Source organism: Apium graveolens, chromosome 10 (genome assembly GCF_009905375.1).
Source record: "Apium graveolens cultivar Ventura chromosome 10, ASM990537v1, whole genome shotgun sequence".
In the NCBI taxonomy this organism is placed as follows: Eukaryota; Viridiplantae; Streptophyta; class Magnoliopsida; order Apiales; family Apiaceae; genus Apium; species Apium graveolens.
This window is the reverse complement of record NC_133656.1, coordinates 151766582-151787370: the sequence shown is the minus strand read 5'-3', so window position 1 is coordinate 151787370 and position 20789 is coordinate 151766582. Positions and strand designations below refer to the sequence as shown.

The window sequence follows — 20789 nt, the reverse complement described above, 5'->3', positions numbered from 1 at the left end:
CCGATATCTTGCTGATCAGACAAAGATACCAATAAGTAACCTTTTCTACCACCGGTCATCACCCTGGCCACAGAAGGACCTTGTGCTGGACCGCCACCCGGCCTCTTACGCGTTGATGGACTGCCACCCAGCCACTTACACTTTGATAGACCGTACCCCGGCCTGTCGCTTATGCCGACTCAATTAGATGGACTTACTTCCCGAACGTTGGGCAAGTAATCAAAATTGTTTTCTCAAAACAGCAACCACGTTGCGAATGTAAAATACACCACAGAGCTGGATCCCCCAGGTTTTGAGCGAGTATTTAAATCCCCTTTGAAAGGAAGATCTTAAATATATAAAAAAATGAGTTTTGGGGTCCACTCTAACTTTAAAAATCATTTTGAAGACTCGAAAACATTTTTAAGAATGTTTGGAGTACTGCTGATTTATTAAAATAAATCAGTCCCGATATATTAGAAATATCTGAATATTATTATTTAAATAATATTCTCATAAAGATAATCCTTATAAAAATATTCGAAGTAGAAGTTTTAAAACTCATCCTTGAAATGGATATTAAATAACCAAAGATATACTTATACGAAAGTACTATCTTTATTTGAATAATCGAAAATAAGTTTGATTATCGAAACATTATTCTTTAATAAAATAAAGAATATTATTAAATTATAAGTGGAGTCATAATACCTCGAATGAATATTATAAATAATATTCATTAAATAAAATAACGGAGTCATACATCCTCAAATGAATATTCAAATAATATTCATTAAATAAAATAAAGTTAAAGTTATCGAATAAACCTTATTCGATTAATAGTTTTGAAAACTATAACCATATATATATAAAAATATATATATATTATACTCGGGAACATCGACTCCCGGTTTAGAAATATGTTCACCTTTGGGTCCCCTATACTAAGGTTATACGCAACTACTGCTTATTTCTAGCATAGGTATTATGCAACTATAAGCATTTGAACCAACAGATATATAAATCAAGAATATGAAACATGCATGCATATATACCATATCACATGCTACAATATATCACAAGAATTTGCTAATAACAAATATGCATTTATCGCAAGATCATGCATATACACATATACATCACAACAACAGTTATACGGGTAGAAAACTTGCCTGAGTGCTCCCGGATAGACTTAAGCTTAGAGTGGGTCCAATAACCTATGAACAACAACATAAGTCAGAATTAAACCCCGGTCGCTTAAGAAACTAGACTTTGACCATTTAGAGTCCTAACGTTCGCTTTCGCGCTTAACGATTTACTTAAGTTGCTCGAGTACCCTCGGCTCCACCATTTTTAATAAATTAACCATTAAGAGTTTTAAGGCGATTCTTTCACGAGTACCTTACCAACTGCCTAATCCACTTATCATAAATGTTTCATACTCCAATTAGCCCTTTTAGGTCTTTAACATATGTTTCAAAGTAAGGCGAGGGGTAATGGTTCGTTCGCGAAACGCCGTTACTTAAAACGGTCGTTTCTCCTAAACCGTACATCGGATTCAAACGAACCACATATCAAAACGAAGCTCGTAACATGAACTATCTAAAAATGGCAATGGTCAAAACCTAACAGTGAGTTCAAGGGTCCTGATGTTAAGAACAAAAACAGTCTACGGTAAATCGGGCATTACGACGGCTATGTTTACGCGATTTCCCAAAATTTTACCAAACCAATTCAACACCAAACCAACCCACAATCAACTCACAATCAACATACCAACCAAACTCCATCCATACTTCACCATAACAGCCCCAACAACTCAAAATTATCAATTTATACTATTCTTAAACATGAATTTAAACTATACTTAAGTTCATTAATCAATACTCCAAGAATTACAACTCCAAAACATTACAACATCAACTATCCTTTACATTCACAACAAACAAGCCTCTCATGAACTATAATAACATAACTAAACCTAATACTCAAGTAAAGTTAGGGTTTGGAGGGGTTATACCTTCCTTGGAGAGTGGAGAATCAAGAGAATGGCTTGGAATCACCCTTAAAGTCCTTATCCAAGCTTAAACTAAACAAAACTTCAAGAACAAAAATTTTAGTTCTTGAAAAACACTATTTACCATCTTCTTCCATGATTTTTAGGAAGAGATTGTGAATGATGTAGGAGCTCAAACTTATAGGATATCCATAACTATGCATAAGGAGTCTTAGATAATTACCTTGTGATTTAACAATGCTTGGAACTAGGATTTTGATTTTTCTTCCTTTGGAAAAGAAGAAAAGCCGAGAGCAAGATGAAGAAAATGAAATGATCTTTGTGTTTTGGGTGAAATGATTGTTGGTTGGTTGTTTTTAGCTTGATTTTGGTTAATTACCTTTTTAACCATGAACTTTGTGTGGTTTTAAATCAACCACACTTCCTTCCCCCTTATGTCATGCTTATGTCACCTTGTGATGTCATCATCCCTTACTTGCCCTCTTCTTATTGGTTGGATGACCTCATCATCCCTAACCTCCTTGATTAACTTCCTAATTGTTTGCCTAATGACCGCTGATCTGTTATACGGTTCGCTTAACTTTCGTTCTCGTTTCTCGTTTGAGGGATCATACCCGGGATCTTATTACTTGGGTTTCCTTAACCTTTCTCAATACATTATAATCCTTTTATGATCCTCTCTTATAATCCTTTAATTTAAATTCTTTTTATCCTGTTACCTTATACTCAATTATTTCCGTATCTAGTGGATTTCCGGGAAAAATCAACGTGTTACCTTATACTCAATTATTTCCGTATCTAGTGGATTTCCGGGAAAAATCAAAGTGTTCGGAATTGGATTCTGACGATCTTTACATACACTTATATACCATATAGAGTACTAATAAAATCTCAGAATATCAATAACAGAACCCCTACATAGTGTGGCATGAAAAGTTTTCTCATTCAACATAATCTGCAAAATCACTATTCATAAGGGTTTCAAAAATTTCCAAAAATTGGGGTTATTACAATGAAGAAAATGATGAAGGCATAAGTCAACAAACTCACACAAGGAAGTGGGATATATAGGGATGGCAAATTAATCCGATTTGGCGGATATCCGATCCGAAACCCGAAGTTTTGGATATACCGAACCCGAAGTTTTGGATTTGGATTTGGATTTGGATTTGAATTTCAACTATACCGAACAGATACCCTATCCAATATCCGAAATCTAATCCAAACCCGAAACCCGATTAAAACCCGATATATTTATTATAGATTATATGTAATATTTTAGATGTAATATATATAATTTACATATTTTTCTTGTATTTATTGAGTAATAGTAAATTATTATCAAGATTGTCAACACTTATGTAGTGAATACTAACTTTTTATTTCAATATCAGCCTTTATTATGTAAGATGTATTTTGTATATATTTATAAAAAAATTGTGATGAAATACTAAATATTAAGTTATCAATATATCTTAGATATTACTCAACATGTCAACCTGTGCAATATAACGTATTCAACTACTTATTAGTTAATGTATTTTAATTTTAGCTATCATATAAATGTGATTAATAATATTTATATGTATAAATAATATTAAATTTGACTACATTATTCGTAATTTTGGATACCCGAAAAATACCCGATCCGATCCGAAACCCGACGGATTTGGATTTGGATAACTCGAAAATATTTGGATTTGGATTTGGATTTTACAATACCTGATCCGAACCCGACCCGTTGCCATCCCTAGGATAAAAGCCACACTAGAGAAGCAATTATTGGTGATCCTACTGCTGGTGTGAGAACTAGAAGTGCAACTGCTAATGAGTGCCTACATGCATGCTTTCTGTCTCAAGTAGAGCCTAAGAAAACTGAAAAGCTCTAATGGATCCTAATTGGATATCTGCCATGCAGGAAGAGCTGAATCAGTTTGAAAGGAACACAGTTTGGGAGTTAGTTCCTGCACCAAATAATAGAAGCATAATTAGAACAAAATGGGTGTTCAGGAATAAATGGATGAAAATGGTATAGTTAACAGAAACAAGGCAAGATTGGTTGCAAAAGGCTACTCACAAGAAGAAGGGATTGATTATGATGAAACTTTTGCTCCAGTTGCAAGACTTGAAGCAATAAGGATTTTTCTAGCGTTTGCTGGACATTCAAATTTCAAAGTGTATCAAATGGATGTCAAGAGTGCCTTCCTAAATGGTGAGCTAGAAGAAGAGGTTTATGTGCAACAACCACATGGCTTTGAAGATCCATAATTTCCAGATTTTGAGTACAAGTTACTCAAGGCTCTATATGGACTAAAGTAGGCACCTAGAGCTTGGTATGATACATTGTCAGAATTCCTACTTAAATATGGTTTTACTAGAGGTACTATAGACAAGACTCTCTTCTATAAGAAACATGGTGAAGATATGATTCCAGTTCAGATCTACGTAGATGATATCATATTTGGTACTACAAATGAGAAGCTTTGCCAAAGATTCTCCAGGCTTATGTAGAGTGAATATGAAATGAGCATGATGGGGGAATTAAGTTACTTTCTTGGACTTCAAGTCAGTCAAAGAAGTGATGGAATCTTCATCAGCCAAACTAAATATGTTAAAGATTTATTGAAAAAGTTTGGCATGATTGATTGTTCAACTGCATCTACACCTATGTCTATTGCAACAAAGTTGGATTAAGATAAAAAGGGCAAAAGTGTAGATATTTCAAGCTATAGAGGGATGATTGGATCATCGCTTTATTTAACTGCAAGTAGACCAGACATCATGTTTGCTACATATTTGTGTGCAATATTTCAAACCAATCCAAAAGAATCACATTTGATGGCTTTGAAGAGGATTTTCAGATACTTGAAGGGGACTCCAAACTTGGGATTGTGGTATCCTAAGGGAACTGGTTTTGAAGCTGTTGGTTACACAGATGCAGATTTTGCTGGATGTAGGGTTGACAGAAAGAGTACAAGTGGAAGCTGTCAATTTCTTGGATAAAGACTTGTATCCTGGTATAGCAAGAAACAACAATCTATATGAACTTCTACTGCAGAGGCTGAATACATAGCTGCATGAAGTTGTTTTGCTAAAGTGCTTTGGATTAGAAATTAGCTAATAGATTGCGGCCTAGTGTTACACAAAATTTCTATCACGTGTGACAGTACTAGTGCTATATCTATAGTAACTAATCCAGTTAACCATTATAGAACAAAGTACATTGATATAAGGTACTATTTTATTAGAGAACATGCTACAAATGGTACCATTGAGCTCATTTCTGTTCCAACAGAAAAATAATAAGCTGACATTTTTACTAAACCTTTGGATGAAGCAACTTTCACTAGACTTGTAGGTGAAATTGGAATGCTTAATTCTTCATCCTAAGGCAAGAACTCAGCTAATGTTTTACAGCAGATTAATTTCTAATAAATCAACTTTTATTTAATAATTTATTAATTAACTGAAATATGAATTATAAATATTTCGGAAATCTCCGCATATTTATTTTTTAAAACTCACTTAATAACTTGGAATATTTCAAATTCCAGGTAAACTGCTCAGTTGTTAATTTACATCTTTAATATGTAAAATTAACACAAGGCAGAATTAGATTGATCAAAAGTATATAATGAACTGAGTTCTCGGTAAGTCTAAATGACTTATCGACAAGTCATTTTAAGACTTCTCGAGTGAGCTCTCGATAAGTCAATTTACTGACTTCTTGAGTGACTTCTCGATAATCTTTAGTATGACTTATCGATAAGTCCTTGTAGAGTTCTCTAGTAGTGTTAACTCACAGAGTTCTCTACAAGTGTAATTTTTAGACTTATCAATAACTCAGAACTGAAATAATTTAATTTAATAAATTATTTCAGCAAAATACTTTTGGCAAATTTATTCTGATTTTTATTTTGATTTATTCAAATAAAAGTTGAAATTAATTCAGTCTATTTTGGACAAACTGGGTATTTATTTGACATTTTGATAAGGTTATTTTTTAGTTCTCTACAAAAATAAATAAAATGACTTATCGATATGTCTTTCATTTCTTAAAATGACTTCTCGATAGACTAATTTCAAACGTCTATTTTTGAGTTCTCGACAAGTCATTTGCTTTTACTATAAATACCCAGACATCTCGATACATATACATACTTACAACTTTTCGAGATCTCAAGTGACCTAGATTTCAATCCAAAATCGATTGCTCTCTTATTTTCACTCCTTTCTCACAAATATTTCTTACCCATTCACACTCACTAAACAATAATGGCACACAATATGGTTAGAGCAACTATCCCAGAGAAAGGAACAAACTAGTTTGAATCCTACCTTGCAGGAGCTTTAAATGCTAACCCAGTGTTGTATTTGGATGTTCTGCATGAGTTTTGGACAACAGCTGTGGTAAGGACTGTGATGATTGACAACTCAGTATCTCTGGTGGTAACTTGCTCAGTTGAAGGCCAACAAATTGAGTTTAATGAGCAAGATGTGAACATAGCCTTGGGTCTTCCAATTGCAAACTTAGTGGAGGTGCCAACCCATGATAAATTGACTGAGTTTATGGACTTCATCAACTATGGTGGAAGAATCAACTTGTCAAGTTTGAACATGACAAACTTGAGGAAATAATGGTCATTTGTGTTTGATTCTGTAGTGAGAGCCTTCACATGTAGGAAGACAAGGTATGACAATATTTCAAGTATGGTGCAGAAGATGGTGTACTCAATAGCCCACAACAGAAACTTGAATGTTGGTCTACTGATCCTGGAAGAACTTGCAACCCGGCTGACCATGCCCCATTCTGCTAGAGGTAAGGAAATTTTCTTTCCTAGATTCATTATGTCTAATTTAAATCATAAAGTAACAGACATACATTTGTTGAATGGTATAGATAACACCAAAATAGGCAATTGTAAGCAAGTGTTCAAAATAATATTTGGCTCACTTACTACAGAGAATAGGGCAAATGTGAGTCTGAAAATCACTCCATTTATGATGGAGAGATTTAAGACTTACCCTTACCCTATGCCTGACATGAAATCAAATGCACATTCTAGCACATCTATGGTCCCCGAACCTGTGGAAGTACAAACATAGTAACACCCACAGGGACCTTCCCAGACTGAAACCACTTGTTCAAATCAACCAATAGTAGCTAGGAAACCAACCACCTCATCTTCTCAAAAGGATGAGGTGAGTAAAAGGAAGAGAAATGAGGTAACTTTAACTGTTTTAACTGAGGGTAGTGAGGACCAAACAGAAGCTGAGTCACCCTTGGTCAAGAGGATCAAAGAAGAGTAAGAAATCTAAGTTGACCACTCAAACCACCTCTGTGTCCTCCCAAAAGGACGCAGTTGTAAATATGGGGACTAAACAGACTCTAGATATATCCTCTCAACAAGGTGTGTCTATTGAAAAGAGCACTCACCCCAATGCACCTTGTACAGAGTCTACCCAGCCTGCACCTAAAGAAATTCAAGTGTATGGTAGGAGAAATAAGGATGGCACACACCGTGAGAGCACATCTTTTGAAGTTCCCTCATCCATTCAGGGGGAGCTGCCAACACTCACTTCTGAGCAACAACTTCTAATCTCACCAATTTCTTCTCTACCTACAGCACTTAAATCCAATTCTCAAGTGCAATCTAAATCAAGTGACTTGATTCAAAAAACCTTGCTCATCACTCAGACACTACATTCAAATGGTGAGAGGCTGGGGTAGACCTTGATGACACCATCAAAACTATGGGGGATTCATCAGTTTTTATTGAAGACCCCATGGATGTCACAAATGCACCTTCATGTGCAAATCAGCCTTCATAGGCTGTTAGGTTTGAGGGCAGAGGGGGAGCTATCTAAACCTCTCTAATTCAATTGGAGGTTCCTCATGTAGGAACAACTCCCCTCAAAACCCTAGCAGAAATTGTATTAGCTTCATAGAGGAGGCAAGTATAGCACATTCAGGTGACAGTGTAGTGCAAGACACACAAGGGTTTGAGACTGATGCACATGACAGTAACCCGATCAAATCCCCTTCAATTCAATTGGAGGTTCCCACAACTAGTATGGAACAACAACTAGTCATAAACACAGAGCAATCTGTGAGTAAAACTGTGACTTCAGTCACATGTGGTTCTAGTCCTTCAACAACTCAACCCTCAACCTCAACAACCTCAACAACCACACATTCTATCTTAATGGCTACAAGAATCTGGCTCTCAACCTACATTTGTAGATGATCTCCTAGTTGAGCAGATTTCCGTACTAGCAAACATATCACAACATCTACTCACTTCTGACATGAGTAATCAAGACTATCAAACCATTATGCTCACGTACAATGAAGATGTTGAACAACAGAAGGAGAAGATTGTAAATGATGCAGAAACAGATGTGAATGTGGATGCATGACTATCTAAAGACTTTGTGTTGGAAATGGATCAGGTCTTAGCTAGGTTTAGGGATGAATATGTCACTATTCTTGGAAGCAATGCCAAGGCCTTGACTCAACAGGATGTCTATGATGTAGTCACTGAGGTCTACAAAGCTTAACTCAAAGCTTTTCACCTATTTGGTAAAGCACTAGAAGTCAAGCTGACTGGTCATGAAGACAAGATAAGGAAACTTGTGAAGGATAAAATGGATGAGATTATACCATCTCAATTACAGATCACCTCCAAGTTCAAGCATTTTTCTGATCAAATGTTAAGGATGGATCTTACTTCCATTGAAAAAGAAGTCAAAAATCTCAAACAATCCTTCATTGCTCTTCATACAATTGCCCAACAGCAAATTACTCACTCAAATGACACAACGTTCAAGTTGGAACAACTTCACCAAAGCAGATACGAGCCTTCAGCTTTGCTCAAGGATGGCATCAAATAGGCTGTGGAAGCAACCTTTGGCTCTTCAACATCTACAAGCTCTTATTAGCCTGGCTCCACCTCTACAAATTTGCAAATCCAATCTCTCCAAAACCAAGTCTCAGAATTGTAGACCTCCAATGCTTCTCTCAGTGTACAGGTCCAAGCCTTGACTTCTCTAGTCAAGAGTCAACAAACAGACATCCAGACCCTGGTGGACTCTCATAAGCACCTTCAAATGCAGAATTCTTTGGCTTTGGGGGCCATCATGGGGAAGCTCAACATTTCACTGCCTGTTTTACCTGAACAAATAAGGCCAGAGTTACCAAATCCCCTCCTCATGCCTATCACCAAGACTAAGGGGGAGTTTGAGGCTAGGATTGCAAAATCTAGGGATGCTATTCAGGTGGGACAAAGCTCAAGTGCTCAAGTTGATGTTGGCAAAGAAAGACTACTAAGGGCTGCAGAAGGACGCAATAAGATCAGGAATTCAATGACCTTCTTGCAGCACTAAGAGTATCTCTTCAACAAAACTATATGGGTTGCAAGAAAGCTTTAGGCAAGAACATCAATTTTATAAGGGCAGTGGTGGTGAAAGTTGATAATTTCCTAGAAAAAAAGATTGTCATGAACATCAATGATGGTGGTGTGGACAGGTGTCTCCAAGTGACTCTTCCATATCTTCAAACTTTAAGAGTATCTGAACTGGATGTAATGATTGACAGAGTGAATCCAGTTATTCAAGAAGACACTCAACTTCTCCAAGAGCTCAAAAAGGAACCGATAACAACTTTTCCAGAAGCCTATCTACATCCACACAAAGGAGTAGTTTATGTCTGTCCAACTACCAGTCAAGCAAGACATCTCATTGTTCCTAAACACTGTGTAAAATCAAACATGAGGTTGATCATAACCTTGCAGTCTGATCTAAAGCACAAAAGGAACAAGAAGCAGGAGGATGTGGAGATGATCAAAATCTTGGAAAAATATCTTGTAAATCCTGACACCATGTTGCCAAACACTCAATACAATTTAAGGAAAGATGAGGATGATGATGAGCAGAAAGATGATCAAAAGCCTTCCGGATCAAATCCAAGTCAATCCTCCAAGGCAACTGGTAGCAAATATAAGAAGCCAGAAGAAAAGAAGGATGATGAGAAGAAGAGATGAAGTGAGAGAATAAGCAAGAAGAGACATGATGGCTCAGAACCACATCAAACCTTAAAAATCCAAACAACTCTAGCTCAACCCTCAAAGCCAACAACCTCAATCATCAAACCACCTCTGACTTCTACGCAAAAATTTCTTTACAAACAATCTGCAAACACCTTCCTAAAAACACCAATCACCTCAAACCAAACATCTCTCAAGAAAATCACAAACTTACCTTTAGACAAGCCTTCACTCAAAATTCACTATAAAACTATTGGGAGGAAACCTAAGAACACTAAGAATGCTGAAAAAGTACAAGTTACTGAAAGGGCCCTCTAGAATTATTTCAAGCAAATTGACTTTCTACCTTTAAATTGGTGCTTCTCAGATGAAGATTATTTCCAACAACTAGATGAGGAAATAGTTAGAGTTTGGGTTGTATCTCTAAAGGAAGTTAGAATCTACTATGAAGATCACATTCCTTGGCTGTGATTTAATGGATTCTCTATCTTCCACAGAATCAAAAGAGTGATAAGTCTGCTGAAAGATAAAGATACTGCTACAAGAGCGTGGATATCAGTTTTAGCTGAGTGGTTGGTTATAAGGGAGGAAAGAAGAAAAAGAAATGAGGCTGAAGCTGAAGAAAGAATGAGGAAGTATGATGAGGAGATTGAAATGTTCATAAAAAGATCAGAAGAACTGAAGGCAAAGGGAATGAGCAGAATCTCTAAAAATGGGAAATTTCTAAACATCAAAGCTTGCATATTCTCAAGATTTAGGATCGATGTACTAGAGAATGGTTATCCAAAGGAAGATAGACTTAAACTTGTAGAAGCTATAAGTAGGACACCTATTATAGAAGAACTTGAAATTCTTGATCACTTAAAAGATCAACTTAGAAGAAGTAGAAGCAAAAACAGTCTTTACCTGATACTTGTAACCATTTAAACTCTGTGAATCTCCTAATGTATAAATGTTGTATTTTTGTCAATTTTCATGTATTAATGTTATTTTCCATTATAACTTGGGGTTAGTCTTTTTAACAGGCATGAATTTATGTTAAGCAATATTCTCACAAATTGGGGGAGATTGTTGTGCATGATATGCCTGTACAATAACAAGACTCAGTCAAATTGACAACTCTAAGTAAGTTGTATTGTAATCTTAGTTTGTATTTTGTATTTATAACATTTAAAGTCTGTAAAAATGTCAAAGAGCAGACTGAAGTCTTTTTCTGTAAACAGTATCAAGCCTAAGAATTCTATTTGGGAGAAGATCAAGAACATCATGCCTCAGAAGAATTATGAAGAAGCTTGGAGTTGAATAAATCTGTTTTGAGAAAAATATTTTAAGTCAGGTTCTCTACAAGTCACATATTTAGTGTTATAGAGAAGTCATTCAAGAACTCCAGAATGACTTATAGAGAACTCAGGAAAGCTACTAGAGAACTCAGAATTATCGACAAGTCAACATTCATTAGAGAACTCTGAGTTATCGATAAGTCAAATTTCAATAGAGAACTCAGAGATATCGACAAGCCAAAATTCACTAGAGAACTATGAGTTATCGACAAGTCAAAATCTGACTAGAGAACTCTGAGTTATCGACAAGTCAATAAGTCACTAAAGAATTCAGAGATATCGATAAGTCAAAGTGAAGATATGAAGATTAGAGATCTCGATAAGCCAAATTCTCTTATAGAGAACTCAAAGACCTCTATAAGTCAAATCAAATATGGAGTACAGTATTAGAGATCTCAATAAGTCAATATACTTATCGAGATGTCAAGATCTCTATATGCCTAACTGGAGATCTCGAGGTAAATTCTCAAAGTACAGATTGCAGACCAGTTCAATATCCAAAATTAACAATCAACAAACAATATAACCAGTTGGATTGACAAGTCTACAAAAAGCAGCTTGAAGAGTGTGCAAGATCAAGGGTGAAGATTAACTGATAAAGAAAGGTCAAAGTTAACACGGGATGTAAAGATATGCTAAGCCAGAAATGGAAGATATACTTTTCCAAAAGTGGAAATGATAAGTGACAATTTACTAAACATTTCTTATTACACATTGTGTAAACCAGAAGTTAACTATCATATAAAGTTAACACTGGTCCTTTGTTAAGTGTAACAATTAGATCAGGAATTCTTATATTCTCTCAAGATAGAAGCTAAGCTCTTTAGTAACAAAGAACCTAGAAATTTTATAACAAAACATTGTTAATTTTAATATAAAATTAAGTGAGTTTTGAAAGAGCTGTATTAATCATAGTTGCATGTTTGATTTCTGTTATAACACATCTTACTACAAGATTTGATTTACTTTGTTCAACACCAAAATAGTTCAAGAAAATCGTAAAAACACCAAAACACATTCACCCCCTCTGTGTGTAATTAATTACCTAACATGGGTGTATAAGGTGAAATATCTTGCTAATGGTGAGGTTGAAAAGTACATAGCTAGACTAGTAGCAAAGGGGTATACACAAACAGAAGGAGTGGATTACCATGACACCTTTGCTCCAGTAGTGAAGATGGTAACTGTTAGGTGCTTATTAACTATTGCAGCTGCACAAGGTTGGATTGTAGAGCAACTTGATGTTAATAATGCCTTTTTACATGGCACCTTACAAGATGAGGTGTACATGACTTTACCTTTGGATATATCAATACTACCGGTATTCAGAATTTAGTTTGCAGACATGGTAAATCTATATATGGGTTGAAACAGGCGTCCTGAGAGTGGTTTGCAAAATTGACAGTTTTTCTTATTGAAAAAGGTTATGTTCAATCTAAGACAGATTAATTTATGTTTACTTTTCACAATTCTGGACAATTTGTGGTGGTTCTCATTTATGTTGATGATATTTTAGTATCTAGAAATAATACCGAGGCTATCACTGCTCTCAAACATTTGTTGAATATTACGTTTGGTATTAAGAATCTAGGAGCTGTGAAATATTATTTGGGTTTGGAGGTATGCAGAAATTTATTACAGATTTATTATCTTAAGCTGAATTAGTAGACTGTCGACCACTTTCTGTACCACTAGATCCACATCTTAAATTGTATAATGATGATCAGTCTGGACCTTTACTTGCTGATCCTTCTGTATACAAGGCTTGGGTTGGAAAACTCATATATCTGAATACTTGTAGACCAAATATTGCTTTCTCAGTTCAGCTCCTCAGTCAGTTCATGCATACTCCAAGAGTTAAACACATGGAAGCAGCTCTTAGGGTTCTCAGATACTAGAAATGTATAATGGGTCATGGATTATTTTTTTCCGCCAACAATGATTTGCAGTTAAGGTTTACAGTGACAGTGATTGGGCTGGTGAACCTAATGACAGGAGACCAATTGGTGCTTATTGCCTTAATTTTGGACCAGTTGCAATTTCTTGGCGATCTAAGAAGCAACATGTGACATCCAGGAGTTCTGCTGAAGCAGAATACAGAGCTCTTGCAGATGCATCCTGTGAGGTTTTATGGATTATCAATCTTTTAAAAGAATTGCAGGTTCCCATTTCTGGTCCTATTGCTATGTTTTGTGATAGTAAGACGACTATTGATTTAACTGCTAATCTTGTTTATCATGCAAGAACCAAACACATTGAACTTGATGTTCATTTTATGAGGAAGGTTACTTCAGGCCTGATTAGTGTCACTCAGATCTCTACTAAAGACAATTTGGCTGACATTTTGACCAAAGGATTAGGCAAAGTTCTATACCGGAAGTTTGCACACAGCTTGGGTCTGTCTCTCCCAGATCAATCTTTGGTTTGTGGGGAGGATAATATAGCCCAATCAAAGATTGCAGCAAATGTGATATCTGTTCAAGGGGAGGCTAAAGACATATTTCAGCAAAGTACATCAACAATATAAAGAAAGCTATTGGTGGCTTTTAGTAATGTATAGGTGTCATAATATTAGAGGTAGACTTTGTAATATAAAAGAAAGAAAGTTGTATTTTACTCGTTAAGTTTTCAATCTAACACTTCTATCTCTCTCTCTTTTCCTCTCTCCATTTCTCTCTATACACAGTATGTAAAGTCTATACTTTGAAAGGAGAACACAACATGAAGCCGCAGAGTTGATGCACTAGTCGAGGTCATGATTTCTCTAAGAGAGATCAATGAGCTGAATTTTTTTCCAGGCAAACCTTCGAAGAATTAATCTGGAAATTGAAGGGCAGAGTAACCGATGTGTCTCTAAAGGAAACGATGAATAGTTTTTATCTTCGCACTTTACTCGGCATCTCAAATATGTTGAATTTGACAATGAATCTGGTAACTTACGCTGCGAGCTATAATCTTGCTAGCTTTAGAAAGGAATTGTCTTCTTATTTCCAGTTTCCAGTTTCTAGTGACACACATAAAGTTCCGAACATCCGCTCTCACTAGTTGCCCAGTTCACAGTCTCTTCATGTTTTTGGCCAGTGAATTTCCTCTAATTTTCGTTTTCAGAATATATAGAACCTTCTAATCTCTTGCTTCCTATTATCAATTCATGTAAACTTACAGATTTTAATATTCATTTTGTTTATAGAAGTGCCATGAATTAAATAATGGAACTTTCTGACTGAATTTTTGAAAATGAAATTCTAATATTATCAAACTTCATATATTAGAATAGCCAAGAGGAACCAGCAAAGTGTATCATGTATACAAGCTCTATAAAATAATTCCAAATTACAAGCCAATATTATTCACGCGCATTGTTTGTAAATCAAATACATCAGCAGCATAACTTTATCTAAACGAAATGAGTGCACATATCAGAAACTTAACGAGGGGTACTTGGCCCATTCAACGTACTTAAGCTATATAGTTGAGAGTCATCCATAACATTATGGTAAGAACTTAGTTGAATTTCATAAAGATCTGAATGCTGAATCTCCCGATGACCTTCTGAGTTCAAAGCGTCTCCATTGGAATGTTGATTAGCCCTTGGACGTTTAGAAAGTTTTCTTAAACTTTCAATTTCCATCATCACTACCTTCATTGTTGGTCTTTCCTCCCCATTAAGCTTAAGACACCTCATCACAAGTCGAGCAGCCTTTTCAAGTTGATCTATCGCCCCTTCCCTAACTACTCGAGGATCAAGAACTTCGAATAATCTATTTTCCTTCAGAGATGTAATGAAATATGTGGCTAGCTTTTTTTCCTCCAGAGAGTTTTCCATGCAAATTGGTTTCCTTCCGGTCAGGAGCTCTGCAAGGACCACTCCAAAACTATAAACATCACTTTTGTCGGTTAGTTCGCCTGTATGGAAGTATTCGGGGTCTAAGTACCCCAAAGTTCCTTGGACTAATGTAACCACTTTAGTTTGATCCATGGGTACCAACCTAGACCCTCCAAAATCTGATATTTTGGCAACACAATTGTCATCCAGTAATATGTTGGCTAATTTGACATCCCTATGCAAAATGGGCATAGAAGCTGCCGAGTGAAGATATGCAAGGGCACCAGAAGATTCAGAGGCAATTCTCAATCGGTTGTCCAATGATAACCATGACAAGCCTCCATCAACACTGTGGACATGATGATGTAAAGTACCATTGGATATAAATTCATATACCAGCAGTGGTACCTCACATTCTAAACAACATCCTAGAAGTTTGACCACATTTCTATGGTTAATTTGTGCAAGAATCACAACCTCGTTGATAAATTGATCTATCTGACTCGTATCTAAAACTTTAGATCTTTTGACTGCAACTATCCGTTGATCAGGTAGAACTCCCTTATAAACTATACCATAACCACCTTGTCCAACTATTCTGTCAGCAGCATAGTTGTTGGTTGCTTTCTTCAATTCTTCATAAGTGAAATGTTTTGTGGACTTGATAGTTCCACCCACAGAAGTACTTTGTTGTCTTAAAAGAAGACCCCCGTTCTGCTTAAAGAATTTCTCTCTTAATTTGGAATGTTTTCTCTGCTTCATGATGCAATACAACCAATTCATTCCAATGACTACCAAAAGGCAACAAAGTCCTATGCCTGCATTAACCCGTAGATATTATTCATAAAATATAATAATTAAATCTATATGTATAGACCCTTAATGCGGTGAGGACTGAATTACCTATTGCGAAGTAGATCAAATGGGATTTCGAGCGATCAGCAATGCAAGTTTTGCCATCACGAACATCAGGATAGTGCCCCGGTCCGCAAAAACAATTAAAACCTCCCTGAGTATTATTGCAATATTGTTGTTGGCAAACATTTGTTGGTTGTTCACATTCATTGATATCTTACATAATAAACAAATTATATTTAATCAGCTACTAGTTAATCAACAACTTTAAAATTACAAGGAACAAAAATGAACTTAACCAATTACCTTGGCATCCTGGACTCAGATATGGATTACCCTCATACCCTTCACTGCAGTTGCAACGATACCCTTTAAATCCTCCTCTATGCTGAGTTCCATCGATGCATATGCTATTTGCGTGGCAAATAGGAGATTTTGATGAATTCTTAGCTGCTTCAGTGCAATTTTCATCCCCTATTACCCAATCAAGTACTATGGGAACAGTTTCCATAGTCCTATTCCAGAAGGTTGAATCATTAAGATCTGATTTACCTCGGAATCTGAATCTGTCTTTCTCACCCATAAATGCATATCCGCAATCATTGAAGGATGAGACGTTTTCATGGTCATTATAGGAGTGAAGATAGGCTTTGTAATACTGAATAACATTGATGGGTACTTGACAACAGCCACTGCCAGAACATGTCTCGTTTTCAGTAACTTCGTCAATGTTTTGACATGTCGTACTGCATCCTTTAGGTAAAGTGCCCTCTGGAGCATTGTATATGTTGGCATAGTCATCACAACCAACAATAGTGAGTACATTTGCAGCAGAATACATATATGAAGTACCCCACAAAGCAGTATACATGTATTGGTCGTCTGTTAGTTGGCCAGACTCACTATAACATCTATATGCCACTGTATTAGCAATTCTCAACTCGGTGTTGGATATATCATAAACCTGAACATCACCATCCATTAAAAAGGCCTGGGGAGGATTGGTACTATCATCGCAGGTAATAGCAAAGGAGGGGTTTATGGAACAGTTGAGGCTGTTTGAGTTGATGCCAAACGGATATGGCACCGTTAGGTCTCCGCATTTCCTCTGACAATCTGGGTGAATTGTAATGTTTTCAGCCTTCATAATACTGTGATCAGCGTCACTGGTATTGAATCTCAAAGTGGCTGACTCCAGTGATTTTAAACCCCAAGAAAAGTAGAGTAAAACAAGAAGAAGAAAAACAAAGTGGTACATTTTTTGGTGTTTTATAGTAGGAGTTTATGTTACTATTATCTAATTAGTAATGTGTATATCCAGATTCGAGTGCATGGCTTTCTTTTTTATAGCATGCTCGACTTATCTGCCCCCAACTTGCACGTTATACCTACAAGACTTTTTAACGACAAAAGAAGTTTCCAAGTTAAATGTTTAGTAATTTCCTTTCACAGATCGAACACTCTGCAATAACGACTGCAATTTACAAGTACTGAAAAGCTGCTATTCAAACACGTTAGAATAAGTGGACAATATTTACGATCACGAACACGGTCCTAATCAAGATAAGGTTTTGATTGAGTAGTAATAAGTAATATATTTTTTAATCATAGACTGTTAATCAGTGAGTTGCTTATGTTGGAAATTACAATCATGAAATCCCCTCTCAATGAGGTCATGCAATTTTTTCCATCATTGTGGTGTTGATCATGTACCTGTTACAGGCGTAAACGAAACAAGCCCAGGTGTTCATAAGCAAATTTGAGTTTGACTCGATAATGATTCAGTTCGGCCGGGATTTTTAAGAACTTAAACTCAATAAAAAAGTGTGATTTCTCGAGCTATTAATTAGCATCGAGTTTGGCCGGTTAAAACTCTACAAAATTTACATGTATCCTGTGTATGCTGTTCATTCATAATATTGATAACATTTAAATTTAAAATTACACCCGAACATGTAATCCACAAATCTTTTGAATCATCTGAAGTTATCGAAATTGATAAGAAATTGATCAAAGTGAATTTTAACCTTTTTCTTTAACATTAAACTAGCATGAAACTCGTGAGATGCATGAATTGTTTTTAATAATAATTATAAATTTACGCATAAATGTATAAATTAGTTATATTTCAGTTTTAAAAAGAATATACGATTAAAATTTATAATTTTATTAATAGTTATAGGTGTGTTTACAAAAAATAATTATGTTTTAATTAAAAACTAAATTTTAACTCAGATCATCATTAGTTTGTCAATGCTAAAAAAATTATGTTAACCCAGATACACTACAAAAAAGCAGGTTTTTCCTACCGAACATTTACTACCGGCTACCAACCATTTCCTATTGATTTTTAAATTAAAGGGTCTCTTCTTATCAATTCCGTACTCGGTAGGAAATGCAAGTCATTTTGTACCAATGATGGTAGGAAATGGCTAAAGGTTGACCCCTTTTTTTCATGTCATTTTTCCAGCAAGTTTGTTAATCATAAAACGACGTCGTTTTATGCAAAAATATTTCCTATCGCACTAGGTTTTGTGCATCTCATTTCCTACGACGTTGGTAGGAAATGGGTCTTGTGACGCCCTCCAAACCCGGGCTCTAGATTTGGGGGTCACTAGCCAATAAACCATAATAAAATAAACACAACGGAATAAAATAGTATATATGACCCCTTGTATGCAACTGGATCGATCACATGTTATAATATGGAACATGCACTAATACAAACCAAGTGTTTATTACAAACAATAAGTCTAATTAGTTTTACAAACTTTTCAAGTTTTATTACAAACCTCCAGACTATTCAATTTTCCAAATAGTCTACATGAAAAACACACCACACTATTTACAAGCACTCGACTTCTGATCAAACCTGGAACTCAAGCCTGCTCTGGCCTAACGGAAAGAATCAGAATAATAAACAAGTATGAGCGAAAGAAGTGCTCAGCAAGCAGTATAAAGCTTATGCTTTAGAACAACAACAACAATATATCTGATGAACAAAACCAAACCACAATATCTGAACAATATCAAAACTGATATAAATTTTGGATAATAAACAACATTTGCATATATATTTTGTTTTGGGATTGGAATCCTCGAACGACGGTGTGTTGCCGCCGGTGATCAGCCGCGGAGCAACACCGGTATGCCGAAGCATATCCAACTAAACAAAAGGGTACCCAAGGCACATATCGGCCTAGCAAGGTGTTATATCGTGTATAACACATAGCTCACACTGGACCACCGCCACGGCCTCTTACGCAATCATCCAATTCATAGAAACAGTTTTCAATCAAAGGAGTCGAATCAAATGACATCCTTAACCACATAACTCCCCATTTCTCATGGTCCAGAGTTATCTCAACAACCAATGGCGAAATAACCAGAACAATTAGTTATTCGATAATCTCAATTCAAAGTTTCACTGTATAGAGTAATTTGTAGTGAAATGTAAAAACGTTAACTATTCTGAACTTAGAATAATATAGAAACTGATTAAATAGAGTTCAGAGTCAATATCACTTGAATGATAAGTGAAGATATAGATATTTGTATAACAGGATTCATAATAAACATCACTAGAACAATAAGTGAAGGTAGGGATACTTGTCTGGTATGCTTGATAACCTTTTACAATAACCCTGGCTTACAACTGCTGGCTACCGACTCCGTCTAACACTTGACTGCACTCCTTGCTACTTGATTCTATAAACAAAAGGACTATCTTAACTGACAGAACCAAACTCAATCAATGTAACTATACGTCTTGACATCTACCCGATCGTTTATAACTAATCATGGCATTTTAAAACTGTAAACAGATAGCATGCATATCACAAAGAACGTAATCATGGTATTCATATAACACGTAATCATATATTTCATGTAACGCATAAATCAGATAGTTAACAGATGGGTCTCCGTACGTTTAGAATTGAAATCAGGTTAATAACAGTGTTTTTCGATCGAAAATCGACTCAAAATGATTCACAAATCAAATGACATTGCTATACAAAATAAATTAGGTCTCAAAAGGATTTTTATTGAAAGCGTAATATTTTTCTGAATCTGTACGCGTTCGTTTCGTATTAAACAAACGAACAGTTTATTTATTATGTATAAAATAAGTATAAAATGGGAATAAATCAATTAATAATAATCTTAATTGATTTTTAAATTCCAAATTATAATTTTTAAAAGCTTGAAAATATTTTTTTAGGATTTATTTGAATTAATTATAAATAATCATATTTTATTTAACTATTTATAAATAAAATTAATTGATTAAATGAATTAATCAATTAATTAAAATAAATTATAAATAATTAAAACAAATATGAATTTTTGAAAATAATTAAAAGAAATAATTTTTGAAATTTAAAAATATTTAAGTAAATAATTTTGAGAATTTAAAACAATAATTATATGATTTTTGAAAGTAAAAATAAATGATTTTAGAAAATATAAATTGAATTTCGAATTATTTTAAAACATAAATTATAAAAACACAATTTGATTTTAGGATATAGAAAAAAAGATTCAATAGCAGTCTTGGGGGTGGGACTCTCGCCGGAGTTGCGGGGAAGATGACCACCGCGGCAAGAACGTCGCCAGAATCTGGAAATCTCCAGAAATCGGCCGAAGTCCGACAACGCCCCACAGCGCCCGTTTCCTCGCAGATTACTCTGTTTTTTTAGCGTAACACCACCAGAATCACACCAAAA

At 35.4% G+C, this 20789-nt stretch overlaps 1 protein-coding gene across 1 annotated transcript; it reads right to left on the bottom strand.

The window, feature by feature from the left end:
- Nucleotides 1-14646: 14646 nt before the first annotated feature.
- LOC141688789 (wall-associated receptor kinase 2-like) lies at nt 14647-17416 on the bottom strand. Its single transcript, XM_074492903.1, has 3 exons — nt 16369-17416; nt 16111-16278; nt 14647-16025 (listed from the first exon to the last, which is right to left on the bottom strand). The coding sequence occupies exons 1-3, from the start codon at nt 17318-17320 to the stop codon at nt 14809-14811; spliced, it is 2337 nt and encodes a 778-aa protein (XP_074349004.1). The 5' UTR covers nt 17321-17416; the 3' UTR covers nt 14647-14808.
- Nucleotides 17417-20789: the final 3373 nt, after the last annotated feature.